Raw genomic sequence first — 17,654 nt, forward strand, 5'->3', positions numbered from 1 at the left:
TATACCTATGATAATACAGCATGCCTCTGATAATCCAGTATACCTCTGGTAATCCAGTATACCTATGATAATCCAATATACCTCTGGTAATCCAGCATACCTCTGATAATCCAGTATACCTATGATAATCCAGCATACCTCTGATAATCCAGTATACATCTGATAATACAGTATACCTCTGATAATCCAGTATACATCTGACAATGCAGTATACCTCTGATAATCCAGCATGCCCCTGATAATCCAGCATACCTCTGATAATCCAGTATACATCTGACAATGCAGTATACCTCTGATAATCCAGCATGCCCCTGATAATCCAGCATACCTCTGATAATCCACCATACATCTGACAATGCAGTATACCTCTGATAATCCAGCATACCTCTGATAATCCAGCATACCTTTGATAACCCAGTATACCTCTGGTAATCCAGCATGCCTCTGATAATACAGTATACCTCTGATAATCCAGCATACCTTTGATAACCCAGTATACCTGACTGTAGGAAATACTAACCTCCTGTAAGGGTGAATGCAGATTGCAACCAACTCCTGATGTACATAGTGCTGAGAAGCCAAGGGCCAGTGAGTGCCAGGTGCGTGTGCGGCCATGTCTGCTGTACCCGCTCCGTGGAATTACTGCACATATACGTATATGTTGCCAGTCGCAGGTCGGTCACAACTTTCCATTCCATTGTTTTTGTTTTGTTTTTCTCATATGACAAGAACACGGTTATATTCTATATTTTAGGTTCTTCCTTTTGCTGTGATGACGGCTTTGCACACTCTTGGCCTTCTCTCACTCATCTCCATGGGGTAGTCACCTTGAATGGCTTCCCACCAGTTTTGAAGGAGAACTCAGAGGTGCTGAGTATTTAATGTCTGCTTTTCATCGCCAACCACCTACATTGGGTTTTGATTGGGTTATTGTGACGGCCACATCATGTGACACAACTCCATCACTTTCCTTGGTCACATAGCCCTCCCTTACATAGCTTGGTGGTGAAGATGATGGTTCCACTGGGCAGAAACCAGATGGGATGGCATGTGGCCGCTAGGGTAGCCATGCTGGTTTTATGTGTCGTGTACCTTCTCTGTATCTCACAGAGACATGGCGGCTGGAACCAAAAATCCTCTGGTCTATTCACTCCTTGTGCTTCTTGTCCTGGGTGATTCTCTTCGGCCTTGTGTTGTTCCTCAGTAATGGCTTCTTCACCTTAAAGGGGAACGCTCAGCAGGTTAGACGAACGGCTCTGAGGATGCAGGTAAAAGCCACACCTTCCTCCTCAGCGCCCCGTGGCCAGTAGGGAGCCATCTGCAGGTTGGAGTCATCTAACCTGCTGAACGTTCACCTCTCAGGCCTGGTTCTCGCGGTCTCCTATAGAGACGGGTCTGGCACCTGATCTCGGTGAAGCACTTACGTGGCTCTGATCTGAGTTGCTGCTATTCTGCGGTTCCGAGGCCGATAACTCTGAGGAACTTCTCCTTGGCAGCAGAGGTGACCCCTGATCTTCCTTTCCAGGGGCGGTCCTCACGAGTCCTCATCAAACCATCACAGTACTTGATGGATTTCATGACTGCACTTGAGGATACCTTCAAAGTTCTTGTAATAGTCTAGGCTGAATGACGGTCGCATCTTAAAGTAATGATGGACGGTTGTATCACTTCACTTAGTGGAATGGTTCTCACCATCATGGGGATTATGTTGAATCTGATTTTATTGAGGGTTTTATGAAGAAACAGAATAAAGAAACAAATACAGAGTACTGTGCAGTCGTGACAAACGAAAGCGCATCCTGCAGTCCAATAGAACATCAAAACATAGACAGACAGCCAGCCCCCTATCTCTGGATCTCCAGCTATGTGCACCAGCCGACATCTATCCGTACAGCAGGAAAAACAACCACCTGAGTTGGAATGTGAGAACAGACAAGACGACATTTGGGGAAAAAACAAAAGGAAGACAATACTGATTCAAAGACAACCATTACGCACTCACAGGTGTGGGCACACAAAGAAAAGACACCACAGAGACAAGACAAAAGCAGATACAAGCACAACCATCTACTGTACTTCTCCGTCCGAGGTCAAGAAGATATAGATCTCAGGAGACCGGAGACCACCTCCGAGCCCCATCACAAACGGCAGAGTGGCCCAGGGAGCTCAACGAATCAGTTGTGGAAACTCGGGGGAATCCTTAAACAAGATCCACGCCCGCCACACCTTAGAGTAAGCTGTGGTTCGATCATGATCCTCCGCAATAAGTTCTTCATACCTACAAATCGCATTAAGCTCCGTCAGCCACTCCATCATAGAGGGACACTCCGGGGTCTTCCAGTGCCTGGGAATAACCAAGCGTGCAGCCGTCAAAAAGTGCCTCAAAACCCCTTTCTTAATAGAAGAGATAGAGCCTGGGAGGAGGCTCAACAGGGCACTCTGAGGCGTATTAGCGACGCGCTTCCCCGAATATGCCTCGTACACTTGGAACACCCTATCCCAAAAAGATTTAATTCCGGGACATGCCCACCATATATGTAGAATTCCCCCATCTTGGGACCCACACCTCCAACAGGCGCCAGAAGCAGATGGGTACATACGCTGAACATCAGCAGGACACCTGTACCACCTCGATAGGATACCATCATGGGGATTAGAGCAGTAGATGGATAGGACTGTGTGATCATCCTGCCCCAACACCACTGATGGCCTCAAACACATCATCAAGGAAACAAAGGCCATAAATTGGAACATTCTGGATTGTCTGACACTTAGTTACATACAATATGTGTCCTTCATAGTTTCTAGTTTCTTCAATTTGAATGTAAATTGGTAGAAAATGTGAAATAGACAAACCTTTATATGGACCCTATGGCCACTGGCACCTATAAACCAGTACTTCTGATACTAAGACCCCATAAAGGACATCGCCATGATGTGTAGACCCCAGAGAGGACATCCCCATGATGTGTAGACCCCAGAGAGGACGTCCCATGATGTGTAGACCCCAGAGAGAACGTCCCATGATATGTAGACCCCAGAGCTGACATCTCCATGATGTGCAGACCCCATAGATGATGTCCCATGATGTGTAGACCCCAGAGAGGACATTCCCATGATGTGTAGACCCCAGAGAGGACATCCCCATGATGTGTAGACCCCAGAGCTGACATTTCCATGATGTGTAGACCCCAAAGAGGACATCATATGATGTGTAGACCCCAGACCTGCCATCTTCATGATGTGCAGACCCCAGAGAGCACGTTCCCATGATGTGTAGACCCCAGAGAGGACGTCCCATGATGTGTAGACCCCAGAGAGGACGTCCCATGATATGTAGACCTCAGAAAGGTCGTCCCATGATGTGTAGACCCCAGAGAGGACGTCCCATGATGTGAAGACCCCAGAAAGGACGTCCCATGATGTGCAGACCCCAGAGAGGACGTCCCATGATGAGTAGACCCCAGAGAGGACATCCCATGATGTGTAGACCCCAGAGCTGAAATCCCGTGATGTGTAGATCCCAGAGAGGACATTATATGATGTGTAGACCCCAGAGCTGACATCTCCATGATGTGTAGACCCCAGAGAGCACGTTCCCATGATGTGTAGACCCCAGAAAGAACGTCCTATGATGTGTAGACCCCAGAGAGGACATCCCATGATGTGTAGACCCCAGAGAGGACGTCCTATGATGTGTAGACCCCAGAGAGGACATCCTATGATGTGTAGACCCCAGAGAGGACGTCCTATGATGTGTAGACCCCAGAGAGGACATCCTATGATGTGTAGAACCCAGAGAGGACGTCCCATGATGTGTAGACCCCAGAGAGGACGTCCCATGATGTGTAGACCCCAGAGAGGACGTCCCATGATGTGTAGACCCCAGAGAGGACGTCCCATGATGTGTAGACCCCAGAGAGGACGTCCCATGATGTGTAGACCCCAGAGAGGACCCCCATGATGTGTAGACCCCAGAGAGGACGTCCCATGATGTCTAGACCCCAGAGAGGACCCCCATGATGTGTAGACCCCAGAGAGGACGTCCCATGATGTGTAGACCCCAGAGAGGACGTCCCATGATGTGTAGACCCCAGAGAGGGCGTCCCATGATGTGTAGACCCCAGAGAGGACCCCCATGATGTGTAGACCCCAGAGAGGACGTCCTATGATGTGTAGACCCCAGAGAGGACCCCCATGATGTGTAGACCCCAGAGCTGACATCCTGTAATAATTATATAGGTATAACTGAGGTGAATGATAATGCATTCACTACTGACTGATGGGAGTATTATAAGAGGATGATGAGGGTCCCCGCAGAGAAAATCGTCTCCTGTCTTTCACCAGAATTCTTGTCTGAACTTTTAATAGAAGAGTGGTAGAAATATTATACCTTTATCTGATACAACATGGCTGCCGAGACGACCCCAGCCTGGCGGGACGACCGCTTCCCGTTCTTCTTTCTTGCAGAAGTTCTGAGGTGTCTCTGTTCTTCCGTGATCTCTGCACCCATCCTCCTCCCCTCCCCCACACACTTGAACCATCTGATGTTTCCCACTGACTAAGCGCCTATTTTAAGGTTTCTCAGAGGCGCTTCCCGCGTGCGTCGGGGTCAGGTTTGTGGCTCTATCCTGTGTTCTGTGCACTGGTCCGGGTCGCTCTCCTCCACCGTGGCCTCCATCTGTGATCACACGCCACAGCAGCAGCAGCTAAAATAGCAAAGCGTTTTGTTTTTTTCCATCAGAAGCCGCCAAAAGTCGTCTCTGAGATCCGAGCATGTAATGGAGTTGTAGCAGATTTAATAATGCCCAGAGGGACGCCACATATAACAAAAGGTGAGTGACCCCGGAGGAGGCGGGACATGGAAACGGGACAAAAAGACAATTTATAGCAACGCTGCACGAGGTGACAGAAGAGGGAGACACAATGCACCACCGTGTACCGCAACGCTCATTATACATACAACGCCAAACCGCCTGTAAGAACATCCAGTACTGCTCTCCAGAGGCCGAAACAATAAGCCTGGTAATAGATCAGGGGGCACCGCAGCAAGATGGAGGATAAGACAGCCAGCGTACGGCGAGAGGCCCGAAATATCCACAGCAGACAGTTACATAAGGGTTCTACTATTCTCTAAAAAAAGAAAAACCTTAATCCTTGGAAAAGTTCTGAAACTTTCTAACAAACTCCAGAGCTGCACTCACTATTCTGCTGATGGGGTCACTGTGTACATACATTACATTACTGACCCTGAGTTACATCCTGTATTATACTCCAGAGCTGCACTCACTATTCTGCTGGTGGGGTCACTGTGTACATACATTACATTACTGACCCTGAGTTACATCCTGTGTTATACTCCAGAGCTGCACTCACTATTCTGCTGGTGGGGTCACTGTGTACATACATTACAATACTGATCCTGAGTTACATCCTGTATTACATGCCAGAGCTGCACTCAGTATTCTGCTGGTGGGGTCACTGTGTATGTACATACATTACATTACATTACTGATCCTGAATTACATCCTGTATTATACACCAGAGCTGCACTCACTATTCTGCTGGTGGGGTCACTATGTACATACATTACATTACTGATCCTGTACTGATCCTGAGTTACATACTGTATTATACTCCAGAGCTGCACTCACTATTCTGCTGGTGGGGTCACTGTGTACATACATTACTGATCCTAAGTTACATCCTGTATTATACTCCAGAGCTGCAGTCACTATTCCGCTGGTGGGGTCACTGTGTACATACATTACATTACTGATCCTGTATTATACTCCAGAGCTGCAGTCACTTCTGCTGGTGGGGTCACTGTGTACATACATTACATTACTGATCCTGAGTTACATCCTGTATTATACCCCAGAGCTGCACTCACTATTCTGCTGGTGCATTCACTGTGTACATACATTACATTACTGATCCTGTACTGATCCTGAGTTACATCTTGTATGATGTGCTAACTATTGTGGATTAAGTAGCAGGTGGTATTACGTTCTGGGGAATGCCTATAACATAGAGATACTACTTATTTGGTGGGTATATACTGTGGTGGATAGCAAGAGGATTACCAACAGGGGATATTGCCTACACCATGGGGGTATTAGCTAATAGAGGGATAGCAAAGGGAATACCTACTAGGGATATTACCTATTGGGGGGCTATCAGGGGGATCACATATAGGGGATGCCATCTACATGGAGGTTACTACCTACTGGGGGACAATCGGGGATTTCCTACATGGGGATGCCTAAGATGGGGATACTATCTGCACAGAGATGCCTAATTTCAATATGGATGGTCACCTTAATATAGAAGGATACTACCTACTGGGGCAGGGGGCATAGCTACCAGGTAAGATTACTTACAGTGTGCTTCCTACATGGGTGATACTACCTGCACAGACATGCCTAACTGCTATATGGAAGCACATACTACTATATGGATGTACAGAGGACACAGAGGGGCCTAACTATTATATGTGGCTACAGAGGGGCCTAACTACTCTAGGGGGACACAGAGGGGCCTTACAACTATATAGGGGACACAGAGGGACCTTACTACTATATAGAGACACAGAGGGGCCTAACTACTCTATGGAGACACAGAGGGGCCTTACTACTATTTGGGGACACAGAGGGACCTTACTACTATATGGGAACACAAAGGGGCCTAACTACTATATGGGGACATAAAGGGGCCTTACTACTATATGAGGAGACAGAGGGACCTTACTACTATATGGGAACACAAAGGGGCCTAACTACTATATGGGGACACAGAGGGGCCTAACTACTATATGGGGACATAAAGGGGCCTTACTACTATATGAGGAGACAGAGAGCCCTTACTACTATATGGGGACACAGAGGGACCTTAATACTATATGGGGGGGGCACAAAGGGGCCTAACTACTATATGGGGACATAAAGGGGCCTTACTACTATATGAGGAGACAGAGAGCCCTTACTACTATATGGGGACACAGAGGGACCTTAATACTATATGGGGGGGGCACAAAGGGGCCTAACTACTATATGGGGACATAAAGGGGCCTTACTACTATATGGGGACACAGAGGGACCTTAAAACTATATGGGGGGGCACAAAGGGGCCTAACTACTATATGGAGCACTGAAAGGTGCTAAACTACTATACAGGGAACAGAGCATACTGCATGAGAGAGAAGTCTAAAATGTCTGTCTGGCAGAATCTTGTATACATGTAACTGTTTATAGAGCTGGTTGTATACTTGTATATTAGTGATCTGCCCTGTGAGCCTCATATACTGCACTCACCTACTGGCTTCTCGCACACCAGGCCATCCGTCATGGCGGTGCAAGGATTTGCTTTCAGTCCGGCCACCTCTGCCCTCTCCAGGTAGGCACAAAACCCAGAGTCACTGGGCTCTCCCGGAAGCCACTGCAGGGTGGTGTTAGTGAAGGGGCACATGTCCTCCCAGCCCCAGTAGGAAACATTGATCTTCCGTAATCCGACCCACGGGGAGAGTTTCTGGAAATGAAAGTACAAAACAAAAGGAGAAAGATTAAGTCAACAGCGGACAGTGACATCACTGCTAACCAAATCTAAGTTATACTATAGAGCAGTGACATCATCACTCTCTATATATGTTATACTGTATGATACAGGAGGTGACATCACTGCTCTCCAAATATATTTTACAGCTGTGAATCACTTCTCTCTAGATCTGTGATACTATGAAGCAGTGATGTCACACGTCTCTATACTGTACAACGGTGACATCACAGCTCTCCCGATATAGGTTACATTACACCGTGGTGACATCACCGCTCTCCTGATATATAACACCAGGGTGACATCACTGCTCTCCTGATATATTATACAGCTGTGACATCACCTCTCTCCTGATATAGGTTACATTACACAGCGGTGACATCACTGCTCTCCTGTTATAGGTTACATAACACTGGGGTGACATCACCGCTCTCCCAATATAGGTTACATTACACCAGGGTGACATCATCGCTCATCTGATATATTATACAGCTGTGACATCACTTCTCTCCAGATCTGTTATACTATAAAGCAGTGATATCACACCACTCTATACTATACATTGGGGGGACATCAACGCTCTCCTGAAATAGGTTACATTACATCGGGGTGACATCATTGCTCTCCTGATATATTACACTGGGGTGACATCATTGCTCTCCTGATATATTACACCGGGGTGACATCACCGCTCTCCTGAAATAGGTTACATTAGATTGGGGTGACATCATTGCTCTCCTGATATATTACACTGGGGTGACATCACTGCTCTTCTGATATATTACATCGGGGTGACATCATTGCTCTCCTGATATAGGTTACATTACACCGGGGTGACATCACCCCTCTCCTGATATATTACACCGGGGTGACATCACAGCTCTCCTGATATAGGTTACATTACATCGGGGTGACATCACCGCTCTCCTGATATATTACACCGGGGTGACATCACCACTATCCTGATATATTACGCCGGGGTGACATCACCGCTCTCCTGATATAGGTTACATTACACCAGGGTGACATCACTGCTCTCTTGATATATTACACCGGGGTGACATCACCGCTCTCCAGTGACAGTACACAATAGAGGCATCGGTGTCGGTATACGATGTGCGGCTCTATACGTCCCGCTGTCGAGGATGCAGCTAATCAGCGGCTCTTGGCGTCCATCTCCCTTCCTGCTGGGAATCATTGTATCCGGAGAATAATCCGGCCTTGTGTGATTCCGCCGCGCCGGCTGACATCCCTTTTTGGCGCGACTGGCTGTATCAGTTCCCTGCCGCGCCGATCCTCATTAGGCTCCGTATATTATTTATGGGATAATTTCATTTCTAAATTCTTAATAAACCTTAAATTCCGTCTTTTCTTCTAAAGTCGTGAAATACAAGAACTGCGGAGGCCTCGCGAAACGAGACAAAACACTGGCAGACACAAAGGGACGCGGCATCCGGAGAGACGCTCTGCTGCTTAAAGGGACAGCGTCACCTGCAGATAGGAGAGTCGGGGCAGGTCTCCATCAACCCTCTCCCTAGTCGTAAAGCCTGGCGGGAGTGGCGGCCATATTCCCATCATTGTGCTGACCTTGCAGCGACCTCTGGAGATCGACACTTTAATGCAAAACATAAAACGATCCTTGAAGGGGCGACGGCAAACGCGGCCGCGCCATTCTCTGAGATTTATAGCGGTTCAATATAACAAGCTGTAAAGTTTTATTTCATTCATTGTTTTTTCATTTCAACAATTTCTAAGAAAGCTGAGTGGCATCTAATATGGAGATGATTCCAGATCACCCAGCTTTCCCCGACTCCTGCAGGGCACATGGCTGGGTATATATTGTTATGGAACACTCAGAACATCCCCCACTGATGCTGTATAGGCAACCTATAGTCACCCAGCTTTCCCAGACTCCTGCAGGGCACATGGCTGGGTATATATTGTTATGGAACACTCAGAACATCCCCCACTGATGCTGTATAGGCAACCTATAGTCACCCAGCTTTCCCAGACTCCTGCAGGGCACAAGGCTGGGTATATATTGGTATGGAACACTCAGAACCTGGGAAAGCTGGGTTACATCGCCCACTGATGCTGTATCGGCAGTCACCCAGCTTTCCCAGACTCCTGCAGGACACATGGCTGGGTATATATTGTTATGGCAGAATTAGAACCTGGGAAAGCTGGGTTACATCCCCCATACTGATACTGTATAGGCAGCCTTTAGTCACCCAGCTTTCCCAGACTCCTGCAGGACACATGGCTGGGTATATATTGTTATGGAACAATCAGAACCTGGGAAAGCTGGGTTACATCCCCCACTGATGCTGTATAGGCAGCCTATAGTCACCCAGCTTTCCCCGACTCCTGCAGGGCACATGGCTGGGTATATATTGGTATAGAACACTCAGAACCTGATGCTGTATTTGCAGTCACCCAGCTTTCCCAGACTCCTGCAGGACACTTGGCTGGATATATATTGTTGGATATGTCGCTGTATAACTAAGCAGACTGTCACTATATAACTAAGCACCTGGAGAGGCTGGGGGTCACTCACTAAAGCCATAATGGCAGTCATACTGCCTGTCACCCAGCTCAGCAGGAACACTACCTACGCTGTATTGGCAGCCACACTGTCACCCAGCTTTCTCTGACTCCTGAATGGTACATGGCTAGTTATATAGATATCATTGGCACTGGAGAGGCTGAGCGGCATTCCCTATGGAGCTGTATGGGCAGCCATGCTGATTGTCATTAAACTTTTCTTCGCTCCAGAAAGACACAGACTTGGCACTTGGAAAAGCTGTGTGACAGTCATTACTGAATGGCAGAAATGTTAGTTGTCACCTTCTTGTTTGCGCCTTCTTATACAATGACAGCTCCCCAGTTCTCATGTTACTGCATAAATAGCCATATGTCAGTCAGGAGGGAGGGAAAGCTGGGTGATATGGCTGCCATTACAGTTATATAGTGAATGCCACCCAGCTTTCCCTAACTCCTGAATGTACTTATGGGAATGCACAATATGGCAGCCATAACCCCTCGCACTCGGCTTTTTCAAACTCCTGACAAGCAAACAGAGAAATATCCAGAAACACGGCCACAAAATACTCGTCTTTCGCTTCCTCTTATATCAGGGTTGTCTGCCAACATCCAGACGGACGACCAGCCCTGCCCGCCACATAAAGACGATTCCGGAATATTCCTGTTGATTGGTCTTGGTCACAGTGTGAGGCTGCAGATAATGGCTATGTCTATTTGCTGCGGTTGTAAATTGCGCGTTACGACTTTCACTGGCGATTGTCCCCTGCCGACCGCAAACCTTCATCTGCTCTTCACTCACAGGCGAATATCGGTGGCCATGACGCCGCCAGAGCAGATTAGGACGACAGATGAGACGGGTGGCGGGACGAGCCAGGGCCGCGGTTTTATCGGTGGGGATGTGGGGGGGGGTAGTAAGAGCTGAGTCGTTGTTTCTCTGTGAAAGAAGAATTTTTCCATCATTTTCTGAGCCGGAGTGAGTGACATGGCGGGGGGGGGGGGGCATCCTAGTGACCCGAGACCCTCAGCGTGGCCCCAGCCCTCTATACAGGACCGATCACTCCAGCCGCACACAGCGCAGCTCCTGCTATATAAATAGCCGCACTTGGTTTGGTAGAAAAGGCTTTTAAGTGCAGAAAGGGGCACCATGCGGGTCCGAGGCTCTGAGCACCGCGGCCAGAGAATGGCAGACAGCCGACACAGAATTACGTTAAGTGTCAAATTGTCATATAAAGTCTCAGACTGATGTACAACAGACTAACGCCATTAGGGCCGGAGGAGACTGGAACCCATACATGCGGTGAATTACCTGTCATCAGAGCGAAGGAGGCGGGAGGGAGATGGAGGGGTCTGGAGGAGGACAAAGGGGTCTGAGCATAGAGGGGTCTGAGGATAGAGGGGTCTGGAGGAGGACAAAGGGGTCTGAGCATAGAGGGGTCTGAGGACAGAGGGGTCTGGAGGAGGACAAAGGGGTCTGAGCATAGAGGGGTCTGGAGGGGGATAGAGGGGTCTGGAGGAGGACAGAGGGGTCTGAGGATAGAGGGGTCTGAGGACAGAGGGGTCTGGAGGAGGACAAAGGGGTCTGAGCATAGAGGGGTCTGAGGATAGAGGGGTCTGGAGGAGGAGAGAGGTCTGAGCATAGAGGGGTCTGGAGGGGGATAGAGGAGTCTGGAGGAGGAGAGAGGGGTCTGAGGATAGAGGGGTCTGGAGGGGGATAGAGGGGTCTGGAGGAGGAGAGAGGGGTGTGGAGGAGGATAGAGGAGTCTGGAGGAGGAGAGAGGGGTTTGAGGATAGAGGGGTCTGGAGGAGGACAAAGGGGTCTGAGCATAGAGGGGTCTGGAGGAGGACAGAGGGGTCTGAGGATAGAGGGGTCTGGAGGGGGATAGAGGGGTCTGAGGATAGAGGGGTCTGGAGGGGGATAGAGGGGTCTGGAGGAGGACAGAGGGGTCTGAGGATAGAGGGGTCTGGAGGGGGATAGAGGGGTCTGGAGGAGGAGAGAGGGGTCTGGAGGGGGAAAGAGGGGTCTGAGGATAGAGGGGTCTGGAGGGGGGCAGAGGGGTCTGGAGAAAGATGGAGGGGTCTGGAGTAAGATGGAGGGGTCTGAAGTAAGATGGAGGGGTCTGGAGGAAGATGGAGGGGTCTGGAGGAAGATGGAGGGGTCTGGAGGAGAAGAGAGGGGTCTGGAGGTAGATGGAGGGGTCTGGAGGGGGAAAGAGGGGTCTGAGGATAGAGGGGTCTGAGCATAGAGGGGTCTGGAGGGGGATAGAGGGGTCTGAGGATAGAGGGGTCTGGAGGAGGATGGAGGGGTCTGGAGTAAGATGGAGGGGTCTGGAGGAGGATAGAGGGGTCTGGAGGAAGATGGAGGGGTCTGGAGTAAGATGGAGGGGTCTGGAGGAGGATAGAGGGGTCTGGAGGAAGATGGAGGGGTCTGGAGGGGGAAAGAGGGGTCTGAGGATAGAGGGGTCTGAGGATAGAGGGGTCTGAGGATAGAGGGGTCTGAGGATAGAGGGGTCTGAGGATAGAGGGGTCTGAGGATAGAGGGGTCTGAGGATAGAGGGGTCTGAGGATAGAGGGGTCTGAGGATAGAGGGGTCTGAGGATAGAGGGGTCTGAGGATAGAGGGGTCTGGAGGAGGAGAGAGGGGTCTGAGGATAGAGGGGTCTGGAGGAGGATGGAGGGGTCTGGAGGAAGATGGAGGGGTCTGGAGGAAGATGGAGGGGTCTGGAGGGGGAAAGAGGGGTCTGAGGATAGAGGGGTCTGGAGGGGGACAGAGGGGTCTGAGGATAGAGGGGTCTGGAGGGGGACAGAGGGGTCTGAGGATAGAGGGGTATGGAGGGGGACAGAGGGGTCTGAGGATAGAGGGGTCTGGAGGGGGACAGAGGGGTCTGGAGGGGGACAGAGGGGTATGGAGGGAGATAGGGGGGCTCTGAAGGACGAAAAAGGGGTCTGGAGAAGGACAGAAGGGTCTGGAGGAAGAGAGAGGAGTATGAAGGAGGAGGAGTATGAAGGGGTCAGGAGGGAGATATAGGGGTCTGGAGGAGGACAGAGAGCTCAGGAGGGAGATAGAGTCTAGAGGAAGAAAGAGGGGTCTAGACAACAAAACAGGAGTGTGGAGGAGGATAGAGGACTCTGGAGGAGGATAGAGGGTTCTTAAGGAGGACACAGGAGTCTGGAGGAGGATAGAGGACCTTGGAGGAGGATAGAGGGTTCTTAAGGAGGACACAGGAGTCTGGAGGAGGATAGAGGACCTTGGAGGAGGATAGAGGGTTCTTAAGGAGGACACAGGAGTCTGGAGGAGGATAGAGGACCTTGGAGGAGGATAGAGGGTTCTTAAGGAGGACACAGGAGTCTGGAGGAGGACAGAGGGGTCTGAAGGAGGATAGAAATTGTTCAGCGTTCGTTCGGTGCAGACACCAAAATCATCGTTAATCGTTCTCTAATCGTTCTGTGTAACTCCTCATCGTTCCTTCAGTTGTCGGGATCAGATGGAGTAACCGATCATAGTAACGACTGTGACTATTGACCATCGTTCTGTGTAATATGGTAAACAATAAACAATCTTGTTTGCAATCGTTTATCGTTAAAAATCGCTTGATCTAATAGGACCCCAAGTGGATGGAGGAGCCTGGAAGGGACCGAGGAGGTTTACCCAGAATCCTCCTCTTCTCCCCAGTACAGTAGGATGGTATCATGTGTGCTGTGGCTCCTCACCTGTACCGTATACTTCTGCATTTCATCCAGCACAAAGTCCACTTCTTTGGGGGTGGTGAGGGAGGCCAGGCTGCCGCTCAGGTTGTGGCAGTATACCCGGGCATTGTCGTAGCTGTCCCGGCTGGAGTTGATGCGCAGACAGGCGTCACCCACATGGCTCCATCCTTCTCCACATAGATGAGCTGTGACAAGACAAGGAGTCAGCACCTGCGGATCAGTGTATCAGCCGCACAGCGGGTAACATGACGGGTACTCACCGGGCAGCGCCTGGCACTCCTGCTGCCGCTGATCCCACTGACAGTTCAGGTTGAGGGAACAGCTCTTACAGCTGGTCAGCTTGTTGCAGATCTGCTCGTTCCTCACGTAACACTTCACATAACTCTTCACAGACTGCAAAACATCATCAGGGGTACTGTCACTGTGTAGACAATGCTCTGTGAGCTCCAGACTGATACATTGTACATAGCTAGTCCTGCTCTTAGCTGTATCCAGTGTAGACAATGCTCTATGAGCTCCAGACTGATACATTGTACATAGCTAGTCCTGCTCTCAGCTGTATCTAGTGTAGACAATGCTCTGTGAGCTCCAGACTGATACATTGTACATAGCTAGTCCTGCTCTCAGCTGTATCTAGTGTAGACAATGCTCTGTGAGCTCCAGACTGATACATTGTACATAGCTAGTCCTGCTCTTAGCTGTATCCAGTGTAGACAATGCTCTGTGAGCTCCAGACTGATACACTGTACATAGCTAGTCCTGCTCTCAGCTGTATCCAGTGTAGACAATGCTCTGTGAGCTCCAGCCAGATACATTGTACATAGCTAGTCCTGCTCTCAGCTGTATCCAGTGTAGACAATGCTCTGTGTGCTCCAGACTGATACATTGTACATAGCTAGTCCTGCTCTCAGCTGTATTCAGTGTAGACAATGCTCTGTGAGCTCCAGACTGATACATTGTACATAGCTAGTCCTGCTCTCAGCTGTATCCAGTGTAGACAATGCTCTGTGTGCTCCAGACTGATACATAGTACATAGCTAGTCCTGCTCTCAGCTGTATCCAGTGTAGACAATGCTCTGTGAGCTCCAGACTGATACATTGTACATAGCTAGTCGGGGTCCTCACCATGCTGCAGTTGCTGCTCATGGACATGCACTTCTTGTCGTCACACCACTGGCAGCCATTGGTGTTGGCGGTGCAGCTGGCGCAGTCGGTGTTCTTGTAGCATCTGTCGTCTGCTGGTGCTGCAGGGGACAGGATAAGATGACAGGGGTTATCTCACAATGCCCCACCACCCACGTAATGCGCACAACATCACCCAGCAGTATAGTGAATGCAGCTCTAGGAGTAATATGCTGCAGCTCAGGATACGTACCAGATAAGCAAAGGTTCTATGGAGTACTACAAGTGCCAGGCTTACCAGACTTGTTGGGACAGTGGGCACGGAACAGGCTGCTGCTGGCGTGCGCAGTCTCCCATGACACACAATGGCCTCGGTCCCATAGACAGCTGATGCCCCGGACAGCGTTGGTGCACTGCTCCTGAGTATGAAACGCCTCGCAGCTCGGAGGTTTGTAAACCAGGATGTCGTTCAGGAGAACGCTGGAGAATCCACCAAATACGTACATGGACCTCAGAGAGAGAAACAACCAAGGGGAATTTTTTACCAGAAAAATTCTTTGCCATAAATGCAGTAAACGTTAAAATTAGTGAGAAGTCTGACACAGTGCTCTCTGCTGCCACCTCTGTCCATGTCAGGAACTGTCCAGAGCACTGGGGATTTGCTGCTGCTCTGGACAGTTCCTGACATAGGTGGCAGCAGAGAGCACTGTGTCAGACTGGAGAGAATACACCACTTCCTGCAGGACATACAGCAGCTGATGAGTGCTGGAAGACTGGAGATTTTTAAATAGATGTAATTTACAAATCTATTTTACTTTCTGAAACCAGTTGATTTGATAGAAAAAGATTTCACCAAAGTACCATTTTAATTCTAAGAAATACTAATATTTGATCCAGAACTCATTTCATTGTAGGGAAGGATTCTTTACACTAAAGGTAGACTATGCATTATGATATGTCCTTTCTTTTTCGGGCTCATTTACGTACAAGTCATACGGCTGTAGAGATATCATGGAAGATTATGCTTTATCTGTGGAATGATTCTTTGCTGTAAGAGGAGTAGCCTACGAAATATACATTGTAGATACATTCAGAGGAATCCTGAACTATGTACCGTCTTAGTGATGGCTGTAAACACTGTCATATTATAATAAGTCAGTCAGGAAGAATTCTTTACTGTTACAGGAATATGAATCATCTGTATGTGAAAGGGCTGGCCTTACCCGTTACTGACCACAGCCGAGTGGCCGAACCGGTTGACGTCACGGTGCAGATTGGGTTTATGGAGAACCCTCCACTCGTCACATGCTGATGGGGAAGAAACAGAAAGACAGTGAAGACCGATCGCTGCAAACTGACTGTCTGATCATAACAGACTAACAAGAACCACAGTACCAGGACCCCCCATACCACCAGCCCACACAGTACCAGGACCCCCCATACCACCAGTGCACACAGTACCAGGACCCCCCATACCACCAGCGCACACAGTACCAGGACCCCCCATACCACCAGTGCACACAGTACCAGGACCCCCCATACCACCAGTGCACACAGTACCAGGACCCCCCCCCCCCATACCACCAGCGCACACAGTACCAGGACCCCCCCATACCACCAGCGCACACAGTACCAGGACCCCCCATACCACCAGCGCACACAGTACCAGGACCCCCCATACCACCAGTGCACACAGTACCAGGACCCCCCAATACCACCAGTGCACACAGTACCAGGACCCCCTACCAGGACCCCCCATACCACCAGTACACACAGTACCAGGACCCCCCATACCACCAGGGCAAACAGTACTAGGACCCCCCATACCACCAGTGCACACAGTACCAGGACCCCCCCCATACCACCAGTGCACACAGTACCAGGACCCCCCATACCACAAGTACACACAGTACCAGGACCCCCCCATACCACCAGTGCACACAGTACCAGGACCCCCCAAACCACCAGTGCACTCAGTGGACCCTCTTGTGTGATGCCATCACCACCGCATCTATAACGGACACAGAACATTGCCGTTTCTCGCCCTTTGACCTCAGTGACATCAATGGATGATCAGTCTTTGAGGACACAATTATCTCTCATTAACGTCCATTATTCACGGACAGCTGGCAGTGGCATTTACCTCCACATTGTCGCCACTTTGAAATCAGCGTCTTTTATTAATAATTCTAGAAATAGATCTTTTATCTTCATTATAAATCCATTAATATTAATAACTAATGAACATTCTCCGGGGATCGGAGCGGCTTCTAATCAGATAGATGGCGCCCGTCTGTGACTACTGTGCTGGACATGGCCTCACCGCTGCCCCTCACTGGGAATTCCTATCTTATACACTAGAATAGAAGGACTACAAGAGTCCTGAAATACACAACTAAAGGGATGGGATCAGTATGTGATCAGGGGTTCTAGGTTATTCAATAAGGTTCTAGATAACAAGGTTCTAGATTCAGGTAAAGTGTAATGCAGGGATGCGAGAGAGGAGGGGGATGAAGCTGCAGCTTGTCTCTGTGACAGAGGAGGAGGAGCAGCTGACATGGAGCACACAGCACAGTTAGTATGATAGTTTGTAACAATGTATCAGTCTGGAGTCCAGGCTGTAGAGCTCACAGAGCATTGTCTACACTGGATACAGCAGAGAGCAGGACGAGCTATGTACAATGTATCAGTCTGGAGCTCACAGAGCATTGTCTACACTGGATACAGCAGAGA

At 49.4% G+C, this 17,654-nt stretch overlaps 1 protein-coding gene across 2 annotated transcripts in view; it reads right to left on the reverse strand.

Annotated features, from left to right (window-relative positions):
* Positions 1–17,654, reverse strand: part of ATRNL1 (attractin like 1) — a 356,964-nt gene that overhangs the window by 236,463 nt on the left and 102,847 nt on the right. Inside the window, exons 11-17 of one of the 2 annotated variants that reach the window (XM_069979720.1) lie at positions 16,145–16,229; positions 15,220–15,431; positions 14,925–15,043; positions 14,060–14,192; positions 13,803–13,984; positions 7,314–7,527; positions 4,433–4,709 (exon numbers count right to left, since the gene is read on the reverse strand). In XM_069979720.1, the coding sequence (XP_069835821.1) occupies positions 4,627–4,709; positions 7,314–7,527; positions 13,803–13,984; positions 14,060–14,192; positions 14,925–15,043; positions 15,220–15,431; positions 16,145–16,229 (1,028 nt within the window). In that variant the 3' untranslated portion in view covers positions 4,433–4,626. Of the gene's footprint in view, positions 1–4,432; positions 4,710–7,313; positions 7,528–13,802; positions 13,985–14,059; positions 14,193–14,924; positions 15,044–15,219; positions 15,432–16,144; positions 16,230–17,654 lie in introns of those variants that run through there. The other variant, XM_069979719.1, reaches the window with a different exon arrangement.

This window comes from Dendropsophus ebraccatus, chromosome 8 (assembly GCF_027789765.1).
Source record: "Dendropsophus ebraccatus isolate aDenEbr1 chromosome 8, aDenEbr1.pat, whole genome shotgun sequence".
Classification (NCBI taxonomy): Eukaryota; Metazoa; Chordata; class Amphibia; order Anura; family Hylidae; genus Dendropsophus; species Dendropsophus ebraccatus.